At 40.6% G+C, this 16507-nt stretch overlaps 1 protein-coding gene and 1 long non-coding RNA gene across 13 annotated transcripts in view; one reads left to right on the plus strand and one right to left on the minus strand.

The window, feature by feature from the left end:
• PPARG (peroxisome proliferator activated receptor gamma) overlaps positions 1-16507 on the minus strand; it is a 122748-nt gene that overhangs the window by 51919 nt on the left and 54322 nt on the right. For 3 of the 12 annotated variants that reach the window (XM_060402029.1, XM_042235732.1, XM_060402033.1), the window contains one exon: positions 12133-12224. The exons of 8 other annotated variants lie outside the window; for them this stretch is intronic. Coding sequence is in view for 1 of the 4 variants with exons in the window: in XM_015102095.3 (XP_014957581.1) it covers positions 12517-12598 (82 nt within the window). In the remaining 3 variants the exon portion in view is untranslated. Of the gene's footprint in view, positions 1-12132; positions 12225-12516; positions 12670-16507 lie in introns of those variants that run through there. One more of the 12 variants, XM_015102095.3, reaches the window with a different exon arrangement.
• Positions 4949-16507, plus strand: part of LOC132658193 (uncharacterized) — a 31523-nt gene continuing 19964 nt past the window's right edge. The window contains exon 1 of the long non-coding RNA XR_009597469.1: positions 4949-5292. This is a non-coding gene — a long non-coding RNA (uncharacterized LOC132658193). The remainder of the gene's footprint in view (positions 5293-16507) is intronic.

Below are 16507 nucleotides of genomic sequence, written 5' to 3' on the forward strand. Positions count from 1 at the left end.
GATCCCCTGAGCAACCCAATGTCTGATACATGCAAATGCCCACTTTGAGGGAGAGTTTGAGGAATTAGTGACAGGTATGTAGAAAAAGAACAACATGTGAGCAAAGATAATAATAATAATAAACTCCAGAAAAACAAACAGCTATTCAGGGTCAGAGGCAGAACTGCAGCATACTGTCTGGCTCAACCGTAAGCAACACTTTCAAAGGTGAGCACAAATATCTGATTTCACCTACAATTATGAATCGCCACACTGTGAAGTTGGGAGGAAGGAGAAGTGTGTGTTTTGGGAAAGGGACCGTGGTGGCAAAGGGCTAAATAAATTCTTATCTATCACAGTAGGAAGTCAGTGGGTAATGATGGACACAATTTTAAAATAGCAGTATAAGCATGTTATCTTAAGACACAGTAGTAAAAGCCAGGAGAAATGCTTTCAAAAGTTAAAAATCGTTGCCTCTGAGGAGTAGGGACTGGGTATGGACTAAAGATTGCGATTCTTCATGAAAAGCTCTGTACGATCTGACTTCCAAAACTGTGCACAAATTTTACTTTGATAAAGGTAAAAGTCCTCTTAAAAGGAATTATCATATAATAACCTGGAAAAGTAGAGAAAATTTTGATGTAGTTTCAAATAAGCTAAAGGCAAATCAGAAACTATTATTAATACTTGACCAATAGATGACAGTCCACAGATGACTGTGACTCAAGCATTTCAAAGATAGATTCTATCGATTCATTTCTTTTCCTTCACTGGTATCAAGGAAGAAAAAGAGCCTGGGACTCACTAGCAGAAGTATAGCCTACTGCTGTTGTTTGTTGCTGTTCAGCCACTAAGTCGGGTCTGACTCTTCTGTGACCCCATGGACTGTGGCCCACCAGGTTCTTCTGCCCATGGGATTCCCCAGGCAAAAGTACTGCAGTGGGTTGGCATTTCCTCCTCCAGGGATCTTCCTGATCCAGGGGTTGAACTCACATCTCCTGCACTGACAGGCGGGTTCTTTACCACTAAGCCACCAGGGAAGACCCACAGTTTAAAAGTAGGTAATAATTTTCAGGCACTCATTCCATGACAGGCACTGACCCATTACATATGTAATTTATAATTTGTTAATATATGTATAACTCATAAATGTACATATAGTAACATAACTGACTATTTTTAATACAACTTACTAATGTTTAAAAGGATTAAAAAAAAGGATTTCTTAGAGTGTCATTTGTTTCTTGAAGAAAAGATATTTTCATTGTGTTGTCAACTTAGACAATACTACAAACCAAATTCAATGCTTCTGCGATTGATGTCTCGGAGATACTCCCATTGATAGCCTTGGCTTTCAAAAGGTTGAAAGCATTCTAATATGTATCTTTATATGCACATGTCTTTATAATAAGCCAAGAGGTCTCACAGCAAATTTCCAAATTCAGACCAACAAAAGGCTTTAGAAAATGTTCATTTATACTTTTACAAACTTCATTTTCTCTTGCATGGGCCACATCTTGTTTAGATAGCTTGTTTAATTCAGTCCTGAGATACGAAGTGACAGGAAAGATGAAAGAATCATGCCCTCATCCAGACTGATCATTTCTTCTGCCAGCTTTGCTGGAGATTCAAGCCCTCTTTCTCATCATGGTCAAACTCGTTCAAGGTTGGTTCTTCTGATAAAAGCAGAAGAGAAAACATGTCTTCTGTTGGTCAAGTATTATAAAAACATGTTTCTAAAGGCAGACTCACTAAACTCTAGTCAGGATTGAATCTGTTGAACTGTAGTTACTTTGGCCGAGTTGAAAATCTGGTCTTGCCTAGCACACATCAGCAGCCAGTGAAGAATGGCGCTTAGGCCAGAAACAGTGGACTGGAATGCTCCCCGCTGGTCAGCTCCTTCTGCACAGCTTGATTTGGGTTTTGCAGTGATGGGGGAATGCAAATGGGAGAGAGGAGGCTGAGTAGAAAGGAAAAAAAAAAAAAGAAAGGAATGCTCTAGAAGGGTGTAACTACTTAGAAAGGAGGCAGCCACCAAAGACTACTTCTCCTGACTCTGTCCACCTATCAACCATCGCAAAGGACCTCCGGCAACCAGGGAGAGAGAGAGTGGGTAGGTGTTTTTAAAGAAAACTTTACTACCGAAGCATCTCTAAAGGCCTGAAATTATCCTAGAGGGGAAAGCTGGCCTTACTCAGAGTTGTTTAGTCTGGCAAAGTGAGTGATACACTACGCTTCTGTTTACCCTTTTGTTTTCAATTTGCTGTGCCAAACACTCTTAATGAGAAGACAATGGTCTTAAGCTAAACAAACTCTGAGGACAAAAGTGTCAAAACAGATGTAGCTAGATCACCAGTGGTTATGGCGTGAAACACAGGTTTTCATTAGCTATACTATATATACATACATAGAGAGATAAAATCTTATAACTTATTGCCACATCATATTAAAATATTTGATGTAAGCATTTTCATTTTAACACTTCCTCCTGAGCCATTATAGCATGATGAAAAAATGTTCTACATGAAAGCATTTGATACAATTCAACACTCATTCATGAGTTTAAAAAACTTCTTCACTAGGAAGGACAGGAAACTTCATTAATCTGATAAAGAATAGCTATTTTAAAACAGACAAAACCCCTAAAGTAGCCATCATACTTGATAGTGAAATACTTAAGCTTTCCTTCTAAGATCAGGAATGAGATAAGGATACTAGTTTATCATTATTTCTATTAAACACTGGAGATCCTATCCAATCCAACAACAACAACAACAAAGACACAGAATTAGAAAATACAAATACAACTAACATTACTCACAGATGACATGATTGTATTAAAAAAAACACACACATACAACAAAACCATTACAGTTAACAGGAGAATTTAGCAAAGTTGCTGACTATAAGGTTGATATTCAAAAGTCAGCTGTATTTCTATAAAGCCAACAACAAACAGAAAATGACATTTAAAAGTGAGTTTTTACAATCGCATCAAAACCACCAAGGACCTATGGAAAAAAATCTATCAGAATAAGAGTAAGATCTCTACACTGAAAACTCAAAAATACTATTGAAAAAAGATCTAAATGTTTGAATGAAGGGGTATGTCATGTTCATGCACTGGAAGGCTCAGTATTATAAAACTGTCAATTCTCCCCACATTTATCTATAGATTTGGAACAATTCCAATCAAAATCTTAGCTTTTTTTTTTTTTTTGGTGTGGAAAGTGACATCCTGAGACTAAAAAATTACATGAAAATTTAAGGGGCTAAGACTAGATGAGGCAATCTTGAAGAGAAGAAAATGCTGGCGGACTTACACTACCAGATACCAGAACCAATGGCAGTGCTACAGTCCTTAAGACCAGATACTGGTTGATGCAAAGACAGAAAAAGAGACCAGTGTGATCGAAGAGCAAACCCAGAATCTATGCCACATGTACACGGTCACCTAGTTTATGAAAAATGCCAGTGTAGCGTAATGGGGAAAGACAGTCTTTTCAATAAATAGACTAGGTCACACACTGGACATCCACATAGACAAGAAAAAGGTTCAACCCCTATCTTACATCATACACAAAAAATCAATTTCATGTGAACTGTAGGTCTTAATCTATAGATTCTTAAAGCAGTGTAAACAGGGCAGGTAAAAATTCAAAGGGTGCACATTTCATCCTAGGAGTGAGTATTAGAAGATACGTTTTTGCTTTAGATATGTTTGGCCCATTCTGTTATATAGAGACCCTTTAATAATGCAGGAAATCTTTCTCTAAAACCTAATGCCTACATCAAGAGTCCTCTGTTTAGAAGATTAATGTGCTTCAATCAGTTGAGTTGTCTTTTGAGACATTCTTTTTAAGTGAAATACATCAGCAGGTTAAATTCAAGCTACCAATTTTATGCTAATAATTTAACATCTTCTTTTATCAATAACCTATTTTATAACCTTGCTTCTTATACAAGTCATCGTATATTTCACGATGGTGTTTCTCTTCCCAAAACTTTTCCTTGATTTACTTTTCTTTGGCAATTTTTCTTTCTCAGTATCTTAATCTCAGTTCATGCTCAATCAGTAATACAAAGCCAGTTCAGTTCAGTCGCTCAGTCGTGTCTAACTCTTTGCAACCCCATGAACCGCAGCACACCAGGCCTCACTGTCCATCACCAACTCCTGGAGTCCACCCAAATCCATGTCCATTGAGTTGGTGATGCCATCCAACCATCTCATCCTCTGTCATCCCCTTCTCCTCCTGCCCTCAATCTTTCCCAGCATCAGGGTCTTTTCAAATGAGTCAGCTCTTTGAAATCAAGATACCCAATGGCCTAAAACTATGTGCAAGGTATTCTTCAGGTCTCATAAGAAATGCAATATAATGTAGTTCTTGACCTTGAGACATTACCAAGGTGAAAGGCATTTGATAAAAGAAGACAGTAGAGAGACAGTAAGTGCTTTAGAAACAGAGGAGAAAGAGACTCACACGTTCTGAAATAATCAGGGCTCTCTTCGCGGTCGAGATGTGTTTGAATTGTAAAGGCCAGTGGAATGGCTAGGATTGGATTGCTCCTGATAAAGATAATCCAAGGAAAAGATACTCATCTCCAACATCTAGCATGGCCCTGTAATACCTGAATTTATTTAAGCAATAATAACAAAACTAATATAACATCAAAGAGGATTAGATTTCATACAGAACCAACCCTTGCAAATTGGACTGGTTTCTTCTGGGTCAATTGTTTGTACTTTGTAATTGGCTAGAGGTGTGGCTGTATCAATAGTAAAGAGATTCCTTGTAAACGGTAGAGATTTCTATGGAAACTCGGCCATAATTAGGTCAAACTTACACACACATTTGGATCTTATTAGCAACATAGTTTAATCAACTAAGCAAAGTTGCCCAGTCTGCATAATAGGTTTTTCAAAACTAAAAGGCAGAGTTTTAGGTAAAGGGTAAGACAACAGTGAGAGTCCCTTGGACGGCAAGGAGATCCAACCAGTCCATTCTGAAGGAGATCAGCCCTGGGATTTCTTTGGAAGGAATGATGCTGAAGCTGAAACTCCAGTACTTTGGCCACCTCATGCGAAGAGTTGACTCATTGGAAAAGACTCTGATGCTGGGAGGGATTGGGGGCAGGAGGAGAAGGGCATGACAGAGGATGAGATGGCTGGATGGTATCACTGACTCGATGGACGTGAGCCTGAGTGAACTCCGAGAGCTGGTGATGGACAGGGAGGCCTGGCACGCTGTGATTCATGGGGTCGCAAAGAGCCAGACACGACTGAGCGACTGAACTGAACTGACTGAACTGAAGGTAATAACCAATTATCTTATATTAAAACTATTTAATTGCTAATGCAAAGCAAAAGATTAAGAAGAATGAATATCTAAGTTTCTCTAAAAGAAGTAAGGGGGCCATTGTGTTCACATGACATGTGAAGGATGTCAGGAATTCTGTTACCAGGTTCTGCCATTGGCTGTCTGCCAAAACTAGAAATTGAACCTTGGTTTTTCTTCTAGAACTATGATTAATAATGGGTATCTAGAGCAACTTCACTTTCACTTTTCACTTTCATGTATTGGAGAAGGAAATGGCAACCCACTCCAGTGTTCTTCCCTGGAGAATCCCAGGGACAGGGGAACCTGGTGGGCTGCCGTCTATGGGGTCACACAGAGTCGGACACGACTGAAGCAACTTAGCAGCAGCAGCAGCAGCAGATAATACCTAGATATTCTGAAAAAAGTGTTAAGGAAAAGATTGGAGGAGACTTAAGAAGTCAGTCTGATGTAAGTAACTGAAAACAGAAAACTTTTGGTAGTATGGATAATGTAAACCTGTATTATCCCAGAGTGGTAACTTCTATTTTAAAGGTGACAAGACAGAATTAACATTTGCTGGACGCTGATGACACAGCCTGCAGTGCTCTAAGGGCTTTAGATGTGGGATATTAGTTACTAAACCAAGTAAGGTACTTTTCTGCTAGCAAACAGGGCTCCTGAAGTTCAGGTGAACACTGGAAGTATCAGGAGATAAGACAGACTTGCCAAAGAAGCCAGGCATTTGGATAATTTAAAAACCTGTCACATTCAAATTAATATTCAAGTGATATCCAACTAATGATATTCAAACCAATGGAGGGCCATGGTGCACATAACTCTTAGTTAATCCATAGTATCTTTGTACTTTGTTTTTAGCACATATATCACATGGTTTGCTTATAATAGCATCAATTTTAGAATGTTATTCAGTGCACACTAAACTTTCATTTTCACACACTAAACAGATTTCAGTGTCTGACCTCAGAAAAGTACCATGGAAGAGCAGTGTGTTCTTAATAAGTCAACAAGAACTTATTAGACACCTATTATGTGTTAGATACTGGTGGAATAAAAGGAAAAATAAACTTGGATCTTGTCCTCAGTGACTATATAACCTGACTTATCAGGCAGTCTCAAATTAAGGGTTAAACACTGTGATAGAGACCAAAAATGCGAGAGGGTTTTTACTCTTTCATTGAACAAGTGTCATTGAGCCCTGCTATTCACCGAGCATATTCCAGGTAGTTGGGATGTGTCAGTGGATGAACAGACTAGACAAAGATCCCTGACTTCATGGGGTTAATGTGCTAGTGGAATAAAGCAGACAATAAACAATAAATACAGAGAGTAAGTTACTTATACGGGAGGCTAGAGGATGAGGAATGCTTTAGACATGAGAAAATGTAGAGCAAGGGGAGGGGAAGGCCCATGGGGAGGACAGATAATTCAACAGAGGGTCAAAGCAATCCTCACTTGAAGGTAAAAGCTGAGCAGAGATTAGGAGGCGCTGAGAGTCAGCCAAGGTGTCAAAGGAAGAGAATTCCAAGAAGATGCAAGAGCTGGAGCGAAAGCACCAAGGCAGGAGCAGTGTGGAATGTGGGAGGAATAGCAAAGAGGCGAATGTGGCTGCAGAAAGGGGGTGAGGGCAGACAGGGGGTAAGGGGCTGTTGACACGGTGAGGTGGGGGTACGGGGCTTACGTTTGAGAGAAGGGAGAGTCAGTGCACGGTGTTGAGCACAAGGACAGACCTGACACGCACTTTAAGTGATCCCTCTGGGCTGAGACTAGGCGGCTGGGGGCTAGACTCAGGTAAACCTCTCAGGAGACTGAGATCGTCCTCAGGGGCAGTGGAGGGAAGAGAAGACACACAGTCCTTTTACGGGAAAGGGAGAGCGATGAATGGCAATGTATCCAGAGAGTGTTTCACGGAGGAGACGTCACCTGAACCTGACCTTGAAGGACAGAGAGGACTGGCAAAGGTGGAAGAATCAGGAGAGCTATTCCAGGACACGGTAGTCTTGGAGGCAAAAGTGAGTGTGGCTTGCTCTTGGGACAATGACATTAGTCCAGTTACAGCAAGGCAGGCCAGTCTCTCAGACTGGGGGGAAATAAGATACATAAAGGACTTCCTCAGTGGCTCAGACGGTAAAGCATCTGTCTACAGTGCGGGAGACCTGGGTTCGATCCCTGGGTCGGGAAGATCCCCTGGGGAAGGAAATGGCAATCCACTCCAGTACTATTGCCTGGAAAATCCCATGGACAGAAGAGCCTGGTAGGCTACAGTCCATGGGGTCACAAAGAGTCAGACACGACTGAGTGACTTCACTTTCACTTTCAAGATACATAAGGTAGAAACAGATTACAAAGAGCTTTGAAAGCCAGTGTTCCTGCTGGTGTCTTGTATTTACTATACTGTAGATGCTCAATATGTATTAGAAGATGGGTAATAAAGACAGGCTTTTAGGACCACTTATCTGGCAGACTGGATTGGCTGGCTGACAGTTTCTCATTTAGAAGGTCAGCTATAAGGCTGTACAGAAATCCTGGCATGAGGTAATGAGGGATAATTCTCCTGTAGGTAATTGACAGTTGCTGTTTTGAATCTACTTTATAATGTAAACCATTTGCCACTTGTGGGAACCTCAATCTTATGTTGGCAATCCCTTTCTCAACTAAAAATTGCATGGGCCTAAAAACCTGTGTGCTCAGACAGGTCTTGATTCCCATGTTATAAGAGCTGAATAGCAGTTGCTATCAAATACATGTACAATGCCCATGTCTCTAAATTAGCTACAGGTACAAAACTGTCTACAAAAAAAAAAAAAAGTTATCTGGTAGAGGTTTATAGAAACTTAGTCCTATTCAAATGAGTCTGATTCATTTTCTATCACATATTTTCACAAATAACACTAGTAGGTGGACACAAGGCATTTTCTGGACAGCTTTCTAAAGCCTAATATAAGGGTGTTCAAAGGAAGCTAAAGTAACAGAAACTTTGTGTCTGTTCATTGATCTAATATAACTAAGAAATTTGCTTTGGTCAGATCTCCTCTGACAAAAAGAATACATACCTTACAAAGAGCTATGATGATTTCAGAATCTCCTCCAGCTTATCTTATTTAAGTTATAAGTGAGAATGTTGATAAAGGTAATAATCCACGACAATCTCTATCAGAGGTATAAAAATTGTTTTTCGTTTAGCGACCCATGTTTTGCACTGCCATTTATATGGGTTTATACTGCAGTTTATATGGATAGTTGCTGGCAGGCTTCGCCGGTGGCTCAATGGTAAAGAATCTATCTGCAACGCACAGGCAACGCAGGCTCGATCCCTGGGTCGGGAAGATCCCTTGGAGGAGGAAATGGCAACCCACTCCAGTATTTTTGCCTGGAAAATCCTATGGACAGAGGAGCCTGGTGGGCTACCGTCCATGAAGTCGCAGAGCTGGACACGACTGAGCGACTAAGCAGGAGCGTGAGCTTTGAAGACAAGTCGTGTTCCTTAGGCTTTGTTGGGGGGAAAAAAAAAGTTTTAAGGTGCTATGCTTTCTTGTAAGCACTTAATATAAATGACATATATTTGGGGTGTTTCCTATAATTCATAATTTGGGGGGAATGTACAAGAGAAATGATAGTTTTCGGAAACATAATAAGGAGATGCCCAGAGTCTAGAAATCTGCCAAATCTACTACATCCTAGTGATCAGAAAACAAATCTGAACAGTTAAATCAGAAATAAATGATAAACGAGAGCCATACTGTTAAGGGAAGGGCTTCACTGGTGGCTCAGACGGTAAAGAATCTGCCTGCAATGCAGGAGACCTGGGTTCGATCTCTGGCTCAGGAAGATCCCCTGGAGAAGGGAATGGCAACCCATTCCAGTATTCTTGCCTGGAAAATCCCATGGACAGAGAAGCCTGGTGGGCTACAATCCATGGTGTCGCAATGAGTCGGACACGACTGACTGACTTTCACTCACTCATACTAAGGAAAATATTATGGACAACAGTAGAATTCTAGAAAAACTCCCTGAACTGTTATTTCTTGTGAGATCATAAAATCTGGAGCTGTCAATGACCTAAATCTTCATCATATAGAGAACATTATAATCTAAGACAATTTTTCAATGTCTCTGAGAAGAAAACATGCAATCATTGCTCTCATTTAGGCACAAAGAATGACTGAACTTGTGGAAATTCAACCTCTTTATAGACAAATGTTAATGAAATCGGGAGGTAACCGGCCCGTTTAAAAAAAAAAAAAATCAGACATGAGGATGCTTTTTCTAAGTCTGATCATTTCCTTATCAAAACATTCAAGAGAGGTTATACAGAAGCCTCATCTCACTTAAAACTGCCACTCATTTTGATGCATAAGGAATCCTACAGTTTTTTTTTTCCCTCCATCTTCCTTAAAAGGCTTCAAATTTAGGATACTGTGTATCTTCTGTTCTATCCACAAGTGATTAACACCACAAGCCCAGGACAATGAACTTCACAGAGGGGGTCTGGTGTGCTTTCGCACAACTGTGTCATTCAGTCCTCACAACAGCCCCGTATCTCCTGTTAACATGTGTGCGGAGGGCAGAGGGGATGGATGACATGCTTAAATTCACACAGAAAGCATATGGCCAGGACAAGTTCAGGAGTTCCATTTCCTGACACCACATGGGTCCCTTAGAACTTGTGCAAAGGTGAAAGCCTTGGCTTGGCTCAGTTATCGAATGCTCCCAAGTACACAGCTGCCTGGAGCCACACGGCCACAGTTTAAGTCTCCCTCAATAGAAACGGCAGCAATCCATCACTCACCCCTGCCTCAGGAGAGACTCTCGTTTCAAAGAGTCATCGATTGCAGCATTTGTCGTGTCTCTAAGGCACACTTCCATTGCTCAATCAGTTCCAAAGGACAAGCATGTCATCATCTTTCAGTGCTCTGGTGCAACAACTTAAAATCAGAGAATTCACCCAGGACTAAGTCTGGCACTGAAAGTGGGAGGCATGTTCAGCTTCAGCTTATGGACGCTTCCCTTCAACCTTGCCAGTTTCTCTAGTGGAAACGGTTTCACGGCCAGCATGGGGTTACTTGGGGTTCCTTGAAAAGCTCACAATGGAAACAGAAAGGGGAATAAGATACATGGAATCACGGTGATAATGAATCCCAGGAAAACATGCAGAAGTCCCCTTTGGGCATAGAGGTTACAGAGTAGACTTTTTAAGTCTCATGTAAGGGACCAGTATGGCTGGATAACTGGACCATTCACACTCAGTGAGCCATTTTCCCTTCAATAGCAGCACCCAGATCTTTGCAACACTCTTATTTCCCTTTCCCTGTGATGAGGAAGAGAAGCCAGATAAATTCCTGTACCAAGGCCAGGTACCTAATCTCTACAGGGTTTCATCTCTGCTGGCCTCGATTAGCTAATGATGACCACGTTCCCAACTTATTTTCAGGTTTGTTTGTTTGTTTTGGCAACAGTGAAGTATTTAAGTGGCCATCTACAAAATACAATAGAAGTGACCTATCACGGGTCTTTGGCCTTTCGAAACCTATTTTTGACAGAAAAAACATTCATGAATAAAGAGTAATCAGAGATCATTTAACATGAGAGTTAAATAATTGGTTCAATATATAATTTCTTAACTGCTAGTAATTCTATTCTGTACCATCTTAATTAAGAAGAAAAGTACTGGGTTATTCTTTTGAAAGGGATTTGAGACACAAAAAAATTATACCCAGGGCAAATTTCAGGTATAAAAATAAAGAGGTTAGCGCAGAAGAAAAACGGACACAAAACCCACAACTATCCCTTACCATAAACATACTCGCTTCAGTTAACCTAAAATATTTGTTGCATTGCATTCTGGACATATTCTTTTCAAACAGACAAAACTGTCAAATTTTGACACAAGAATTATTTTACAGTATAGGTTGGACATTCTGCCCTGATGCAGGTTAAATTAATAACTGGAGAAACACAGCAATACTTTTTATGGCTTGTAGAAAAACAGAATAACAGGATTTTATGTAATATAATTAGACTAAACTCCTGTTTAAGAGACTCAGATGACAGGAATATACATTGAATCCAAATGTCACAATAAAATGAAATGTCACTTCAGGAAATTTTTTTCTTAACTTTTAAAAAGCTCAATGTTTAAAAAATTCTGTGATTAATATGTTCGAACTTCAGACTTTCAGAGAAATTAAAACATTAAAATGTACAGCCATCCATTTCAACAACTAATCAACTTAATTTTAACACTTTAGCATTTATATTGTAAAATGTGAATCAGACTAGCTAACACAATGAATTTTTACGTAGCATCTACAAGAAGGGGGGAAGAAAACAAGAAATATGATATAGCACAAAACAGAAGCAGCTGTGCTAATACGCTCCAGTAGAAGGAGCTATAGAAATAAAAAACTTACATTTTGCAAAGGCCAAGAAAGAAATGCTGAAAATGAGGTATCTAATTGAATCTTTCACATCTGAGTAAAAGTGATAATCATTTAACTAGCAAATACCTAGCAATAGCAAAATGAGATGCTTAGAATAGGCCTTCTCCAAGGTCTCCACAATATTCTACAAAGCATTAAGCACTCTGCTTTGCACCCTAAGAAATATAAAGAATAAAACTTGGCCCTATACCCTGGATGCTTACAATCCTTTGAGAGAGATAAAATGTCCATACAAGTATCTAGATTGCAAAGTAGAGCAAAAACATGTTGAGAGTACTTTAAAATGAATAAATGCTGCTATGAGAGATACATAACACACAAGGCTAAAAGGAGGAAAGACATTCTAAGAAGACCTCAGGTATTTGGGGAAAACATACGTCAATCCAGAAAATGTTAGGTAGCCCAAAAAGTTTCTTCAGGTTCTTCGTAAGATTGTACAGAAAAACCCGAACACGTCTTTTGGCCAGCCCTATGAAAACAAGTAGAATTTCTTTGGATGTAAATATACCTTGAATACTTAAATTCAGGACATAGGAGTCAAGCACAGAAATAAAATCTGGATTTAGTTGTTTGTTCTTTTAAAAAAAAAGCTCTGAGTATGCTTTAAGTGAATGCAAGGGCAGCAAATTAAGCATCAAAATACTGACCTACACACATCAGAGTACAGAACAGACATCACTTGGAAGACAAGCCACAAGGTCAAGTTCACCCTTCCGTGATGCCTGGAGCACACCGATAGCCAAATGTGGAGCTGACTTTACCTTGTGAGGTACTTGCAGACACGGTGACAGCGAAGGGCTCACTCTCTGGGTCAATAAGAGGATCTCCCAGGGTTTCCCCCATCACAGCAGGGAACAGGGGTTTGCCGTGACTCCCACCGACACTTGGTCTATTCCTTGCAAAAGGCCAGTTCCGTTCAAAGAAACAGATGTGTGGCAGTAAAACTTGGGAACCCACCAATGAGCCAAGACATCCGTTTCCAAATGTTTGGGGAGGTGGGAATAAACTCACAGAGGACCAGGCCTGGATGGACTGGCTGGCATCCTCCTGTTAGAGACCAGCTGTGACAAACTGTTGTGCCATAACGCTGTTCACTGCTTTGGCAAGACCTGGTACATTACAAGGAAAACATTGCCACACCGTCTCGCCGGTGACCCTCGTGTCTTGTGAGAGGCGGGGGCAGGACAGTACTTAGAACTCTGAGAGCAGACACAGTTCAATATTCAGTTGATTCTAAAATGGAAAACTTTACATCTCTGGGTTATGAAATACTAGCTACACTTACTTGGATAATTTTTTTTTTCCTGTCTGCCCACCCTTGGTTGATCTCTAGTCATGTCATCTGATATCTGATGAAAATGTCTGAATTCAAGTATGTGTTTATAAAATTTTCGATCAGCTACTGAAATGCTCTGTCCTTAGGTATTTACTCTCTTACTTTGTGAAATCTGTAAAACAATGACACAGTGATCCAGATTCTCTAAAACTGAAGCATTAACAGACTGGAGACAGGGCCTGAGACAGCTCAGATTTTATATATCAGGGTCTGCTACTCAGAAACTTAATTATTAAGTTTACCCATCCATAGCATATACATCAGCTGATGTGTGAACGCTGGTTAACGTTGGAAGGATGGATTCCATATCATCATGAAAAAAAGTAGAGTTCTCCCTGAGAGGAATAACGCATTACCAGAAAGGAAAAAAAAAAAAAAAAAAAAGACTGACATTGATAGGTCGGAGAGGAATTGTGGTCAGTTTTGTAATCAGGAAAAAGCTGGCTTCTTGCTCAAGGCCTTTGACCTTTTTGGCAAAGAGAAATGCTAGCTGTGCCAAATTTCAATGTGGGAGCAGGCCTCCTCCTATCACACAAGTGGCCTCATGGAATTGCAGTGACTTGCGGATTTAAAAAGATGCCTCCACTTGGGGCAGTATATCAGGTGGTAATAAATCTCTGAATACGCTGCTGATCCCAATATTCCCCGAGCAGAATACATATATATCTGGTTCATCTACATTGAGTAACTCCTCATCCTACAAGAGACTAGCAAAAGCTCCCTTGTCAGTTGTGGAGCAATAACTTGGTGGGAAGAAGACTTAACTGGGTCTCCACAGCACAGAATACAGTGGAGAGTTGGGCAATTCCATTGTGTATAAACTTCTAAAAACCAAAACACCTTTATTAAGGTGATTGAGCTAAAAGAACTTTCTTGACAGTCCAAATAACTGAGGGAATTACAGCTTCGTAGAACTAGTTTTTTCTATTTGTTGCTGCTGTTGTTCAGTTGCTAAGTCGTGTTTGACTCTTTGTGACCCCAGGGACTGCAGCATGCCAGGCTTCCCCATCCTTTACTAGCTCCTGGAGCCTGCTCAAACTCATGTCCATTGAGTTGATGATGCCATCCAATCATCTCATCCTCTGTCACCCCCTTCTCCTCCTGTCCTCAATCTTTTCCAGCATCAGGGTCTTTTCTCAATAAACAAGTTTCTTCTTTCTTCTCAGTGGGCAACTTTGCACAATGACACAACATTTAAAGATGTGATTAATCCAAGATTCTTGGTTGAAGTTATGATAGATAAAAATAAGTCAAGAATACTTTCCTTTTTGTTAATAAAACTGAACAAAAATTTAAGCCCCATTCGGCCTACAGATAGGGCTTCCCAGGTGGTGGCGAGGGGTAAAGAACTCGCCTGCCCATGCAGGAGATGTAAGAGACGTGGGTTCGATCCCTGGTTTGAAGATCCACTGGAGGAGGGCATGACAACCTACTGTAGTATTCTTGCCTGGAGAATCCCATGGACAAAGGAGCTGGCTGGTTTCAGCCCACAGAGTTGCAAAGAGTTAGATACAACTGAAGCAACTTAGCACCCACGCACTGCCTACAGATACTCAATGTTCCAAAATGTGCCTGAGTGTGAAAGGCAAATTTTGGCTTTATTCCTGTTGTGTGTGTGTGTGTTAGTCACTCATCTGTGTCCAACTCTGCGACCCCACGGACTGTAGCCCTCTGGGCTCCTTTTTGGTCATGGGATTCTTCAGGCAAGAATTCTAGAGTGGGTTGCCATTCCCTTCTCCAGGAGATCTTCCCAACCCAGGTATCAAACCTGGGTCTCCTGCATTGCAGGCAGACTCTTGACCGTCTGAGCCACCAGGGAAGCTCCTTATTCCTGTTAAGTGGCAGTTTCTCACCCAGTTCCCTATCATCACCTCATTCTTGCCTCCTGATTGCACAGTCTCTCCAATTTTTAAAAAATGAACTTAGAACAAGTTCACCGAAGTGTCCTTAAGATTATGATGGATCATAAGAAGGATAAAGTTGGCAGAATGATACCATTTTCGAGTGAGAGAAGCCCTTTGCGGGTCTAAGGATCTATTAATAAGATGAGGAAATGGGGATCCCAAATGAGAATTAAATTCTCCAGGTTAAACAGCTAGGGAGGGATGGAGCTGGAACTGGAATTTAATTCTCAGGCCAGTTTACCACCACTGGCCTTCACTGACTTCTACTCTTAGAAGTGACTGAATCACCACTTTTAATAAATCAGGCGCAACAGGGTTAGAGCACCGGGTGAGTTAAGGGGGAGACGCGTTAACTCCTTAAAGGAACATCAGTAAGTAACTGTTCTTCACTTTTCCATATCTATGGATATGCAGGGAGTGTGGGGAGTTTCTCAACACGCTTCTTCCTATCATTCCTGCACTTCCTCAGTGACCACGTAGCTCATTCATGCCCCGTAGTTCGACCTGAGGATCGTGTGAGTTTTGTTTCCGAGGTCAACACCATCACCTGGTTCTCTAGTCATCTCTGTTTCTCTCTGGGCAATACCCACATTCCTTCTTTCCAAGAGTCCTCAAAGGGACTGATTTCTGGATTCTTCACCTACTGTTACTTCTATTTTCTCTTTTTTTCCTTCTCAAACACCATTCAACTTGGCCTACCTGCCGTGTCGCTAGATGCTGTAAGCCTCTAATAGTTCTGAAGACAGGCTTCAGCCATTCAAACATAAAATTATTTTTGACAGCGAATTACTCCACAGCCCCTGAATCTAATACCATCAACTCTTATAGCACTGACCACAATCTGCCAACCCTTCTCCCCTAGACTATCTTACAAGAAAGCAAAAAACTTGTCCTATTCTCTGTCTTTCATTCATTTATTTATTCAACGAGTATTTACTGGCAATATATCAGCACTATATCGGCAGGCATGGAGCTAGGTGCTGGCTCGATGAACAAGATGGATGTGCTCTCACCTGGTAGAATTTTAAAATAATCAATAGACAAAAATGACGTGTGTGTGTGTGTGTGTGTTGTTTTTTTTTTTTTAATGACAGTTTTAATAGAGCAGTGGCCAGTGCAACAAATGTTGCTTAAACTCTTGACAACATACCAAGCAACATAGAAAACACCCCAAGTTACTAACAAAATACTTCTAGAATACGGATTGTTTAATCGTGTTTGTTATGTTAGTGATTTTGTCCTATCACCCTGCAGCACTGGATCATGTAAGATACAGCTTACAAATTAAAATGGACAAAAGCAAATGGAGCCAGAGTCCCTTCACTGTTCACCTGGAGCTACCACAGCATTGTGCATCGGCTATCCCCCAATACAAAGTGTTTTTGGTGTCAGAAAAATAAATAAATAAAAATTAAAAAAATAAACAGAGCCAATCTCATTTGTATCTAATTACACAGGTGACAGCTATCCACTCGTGTATCCCTCAGATGTTCATGAGATACTAACTGCCAG

Source organism: Ovis aries, chromosome 19 (assembly GCF_016772045.2).
Source record: "Ovis aries strain OAR_USU_Benz2616 breed Rambouillet chromosome 19, ARS-UI_Ramb_v3.0, whole genome shotgun sequence".
Lineage (NCBI taxonomy): Eukaryota > Metazoa > Chordata > Mammalia > Artiodactyla > Bovidae > Ovis > Ovis aries.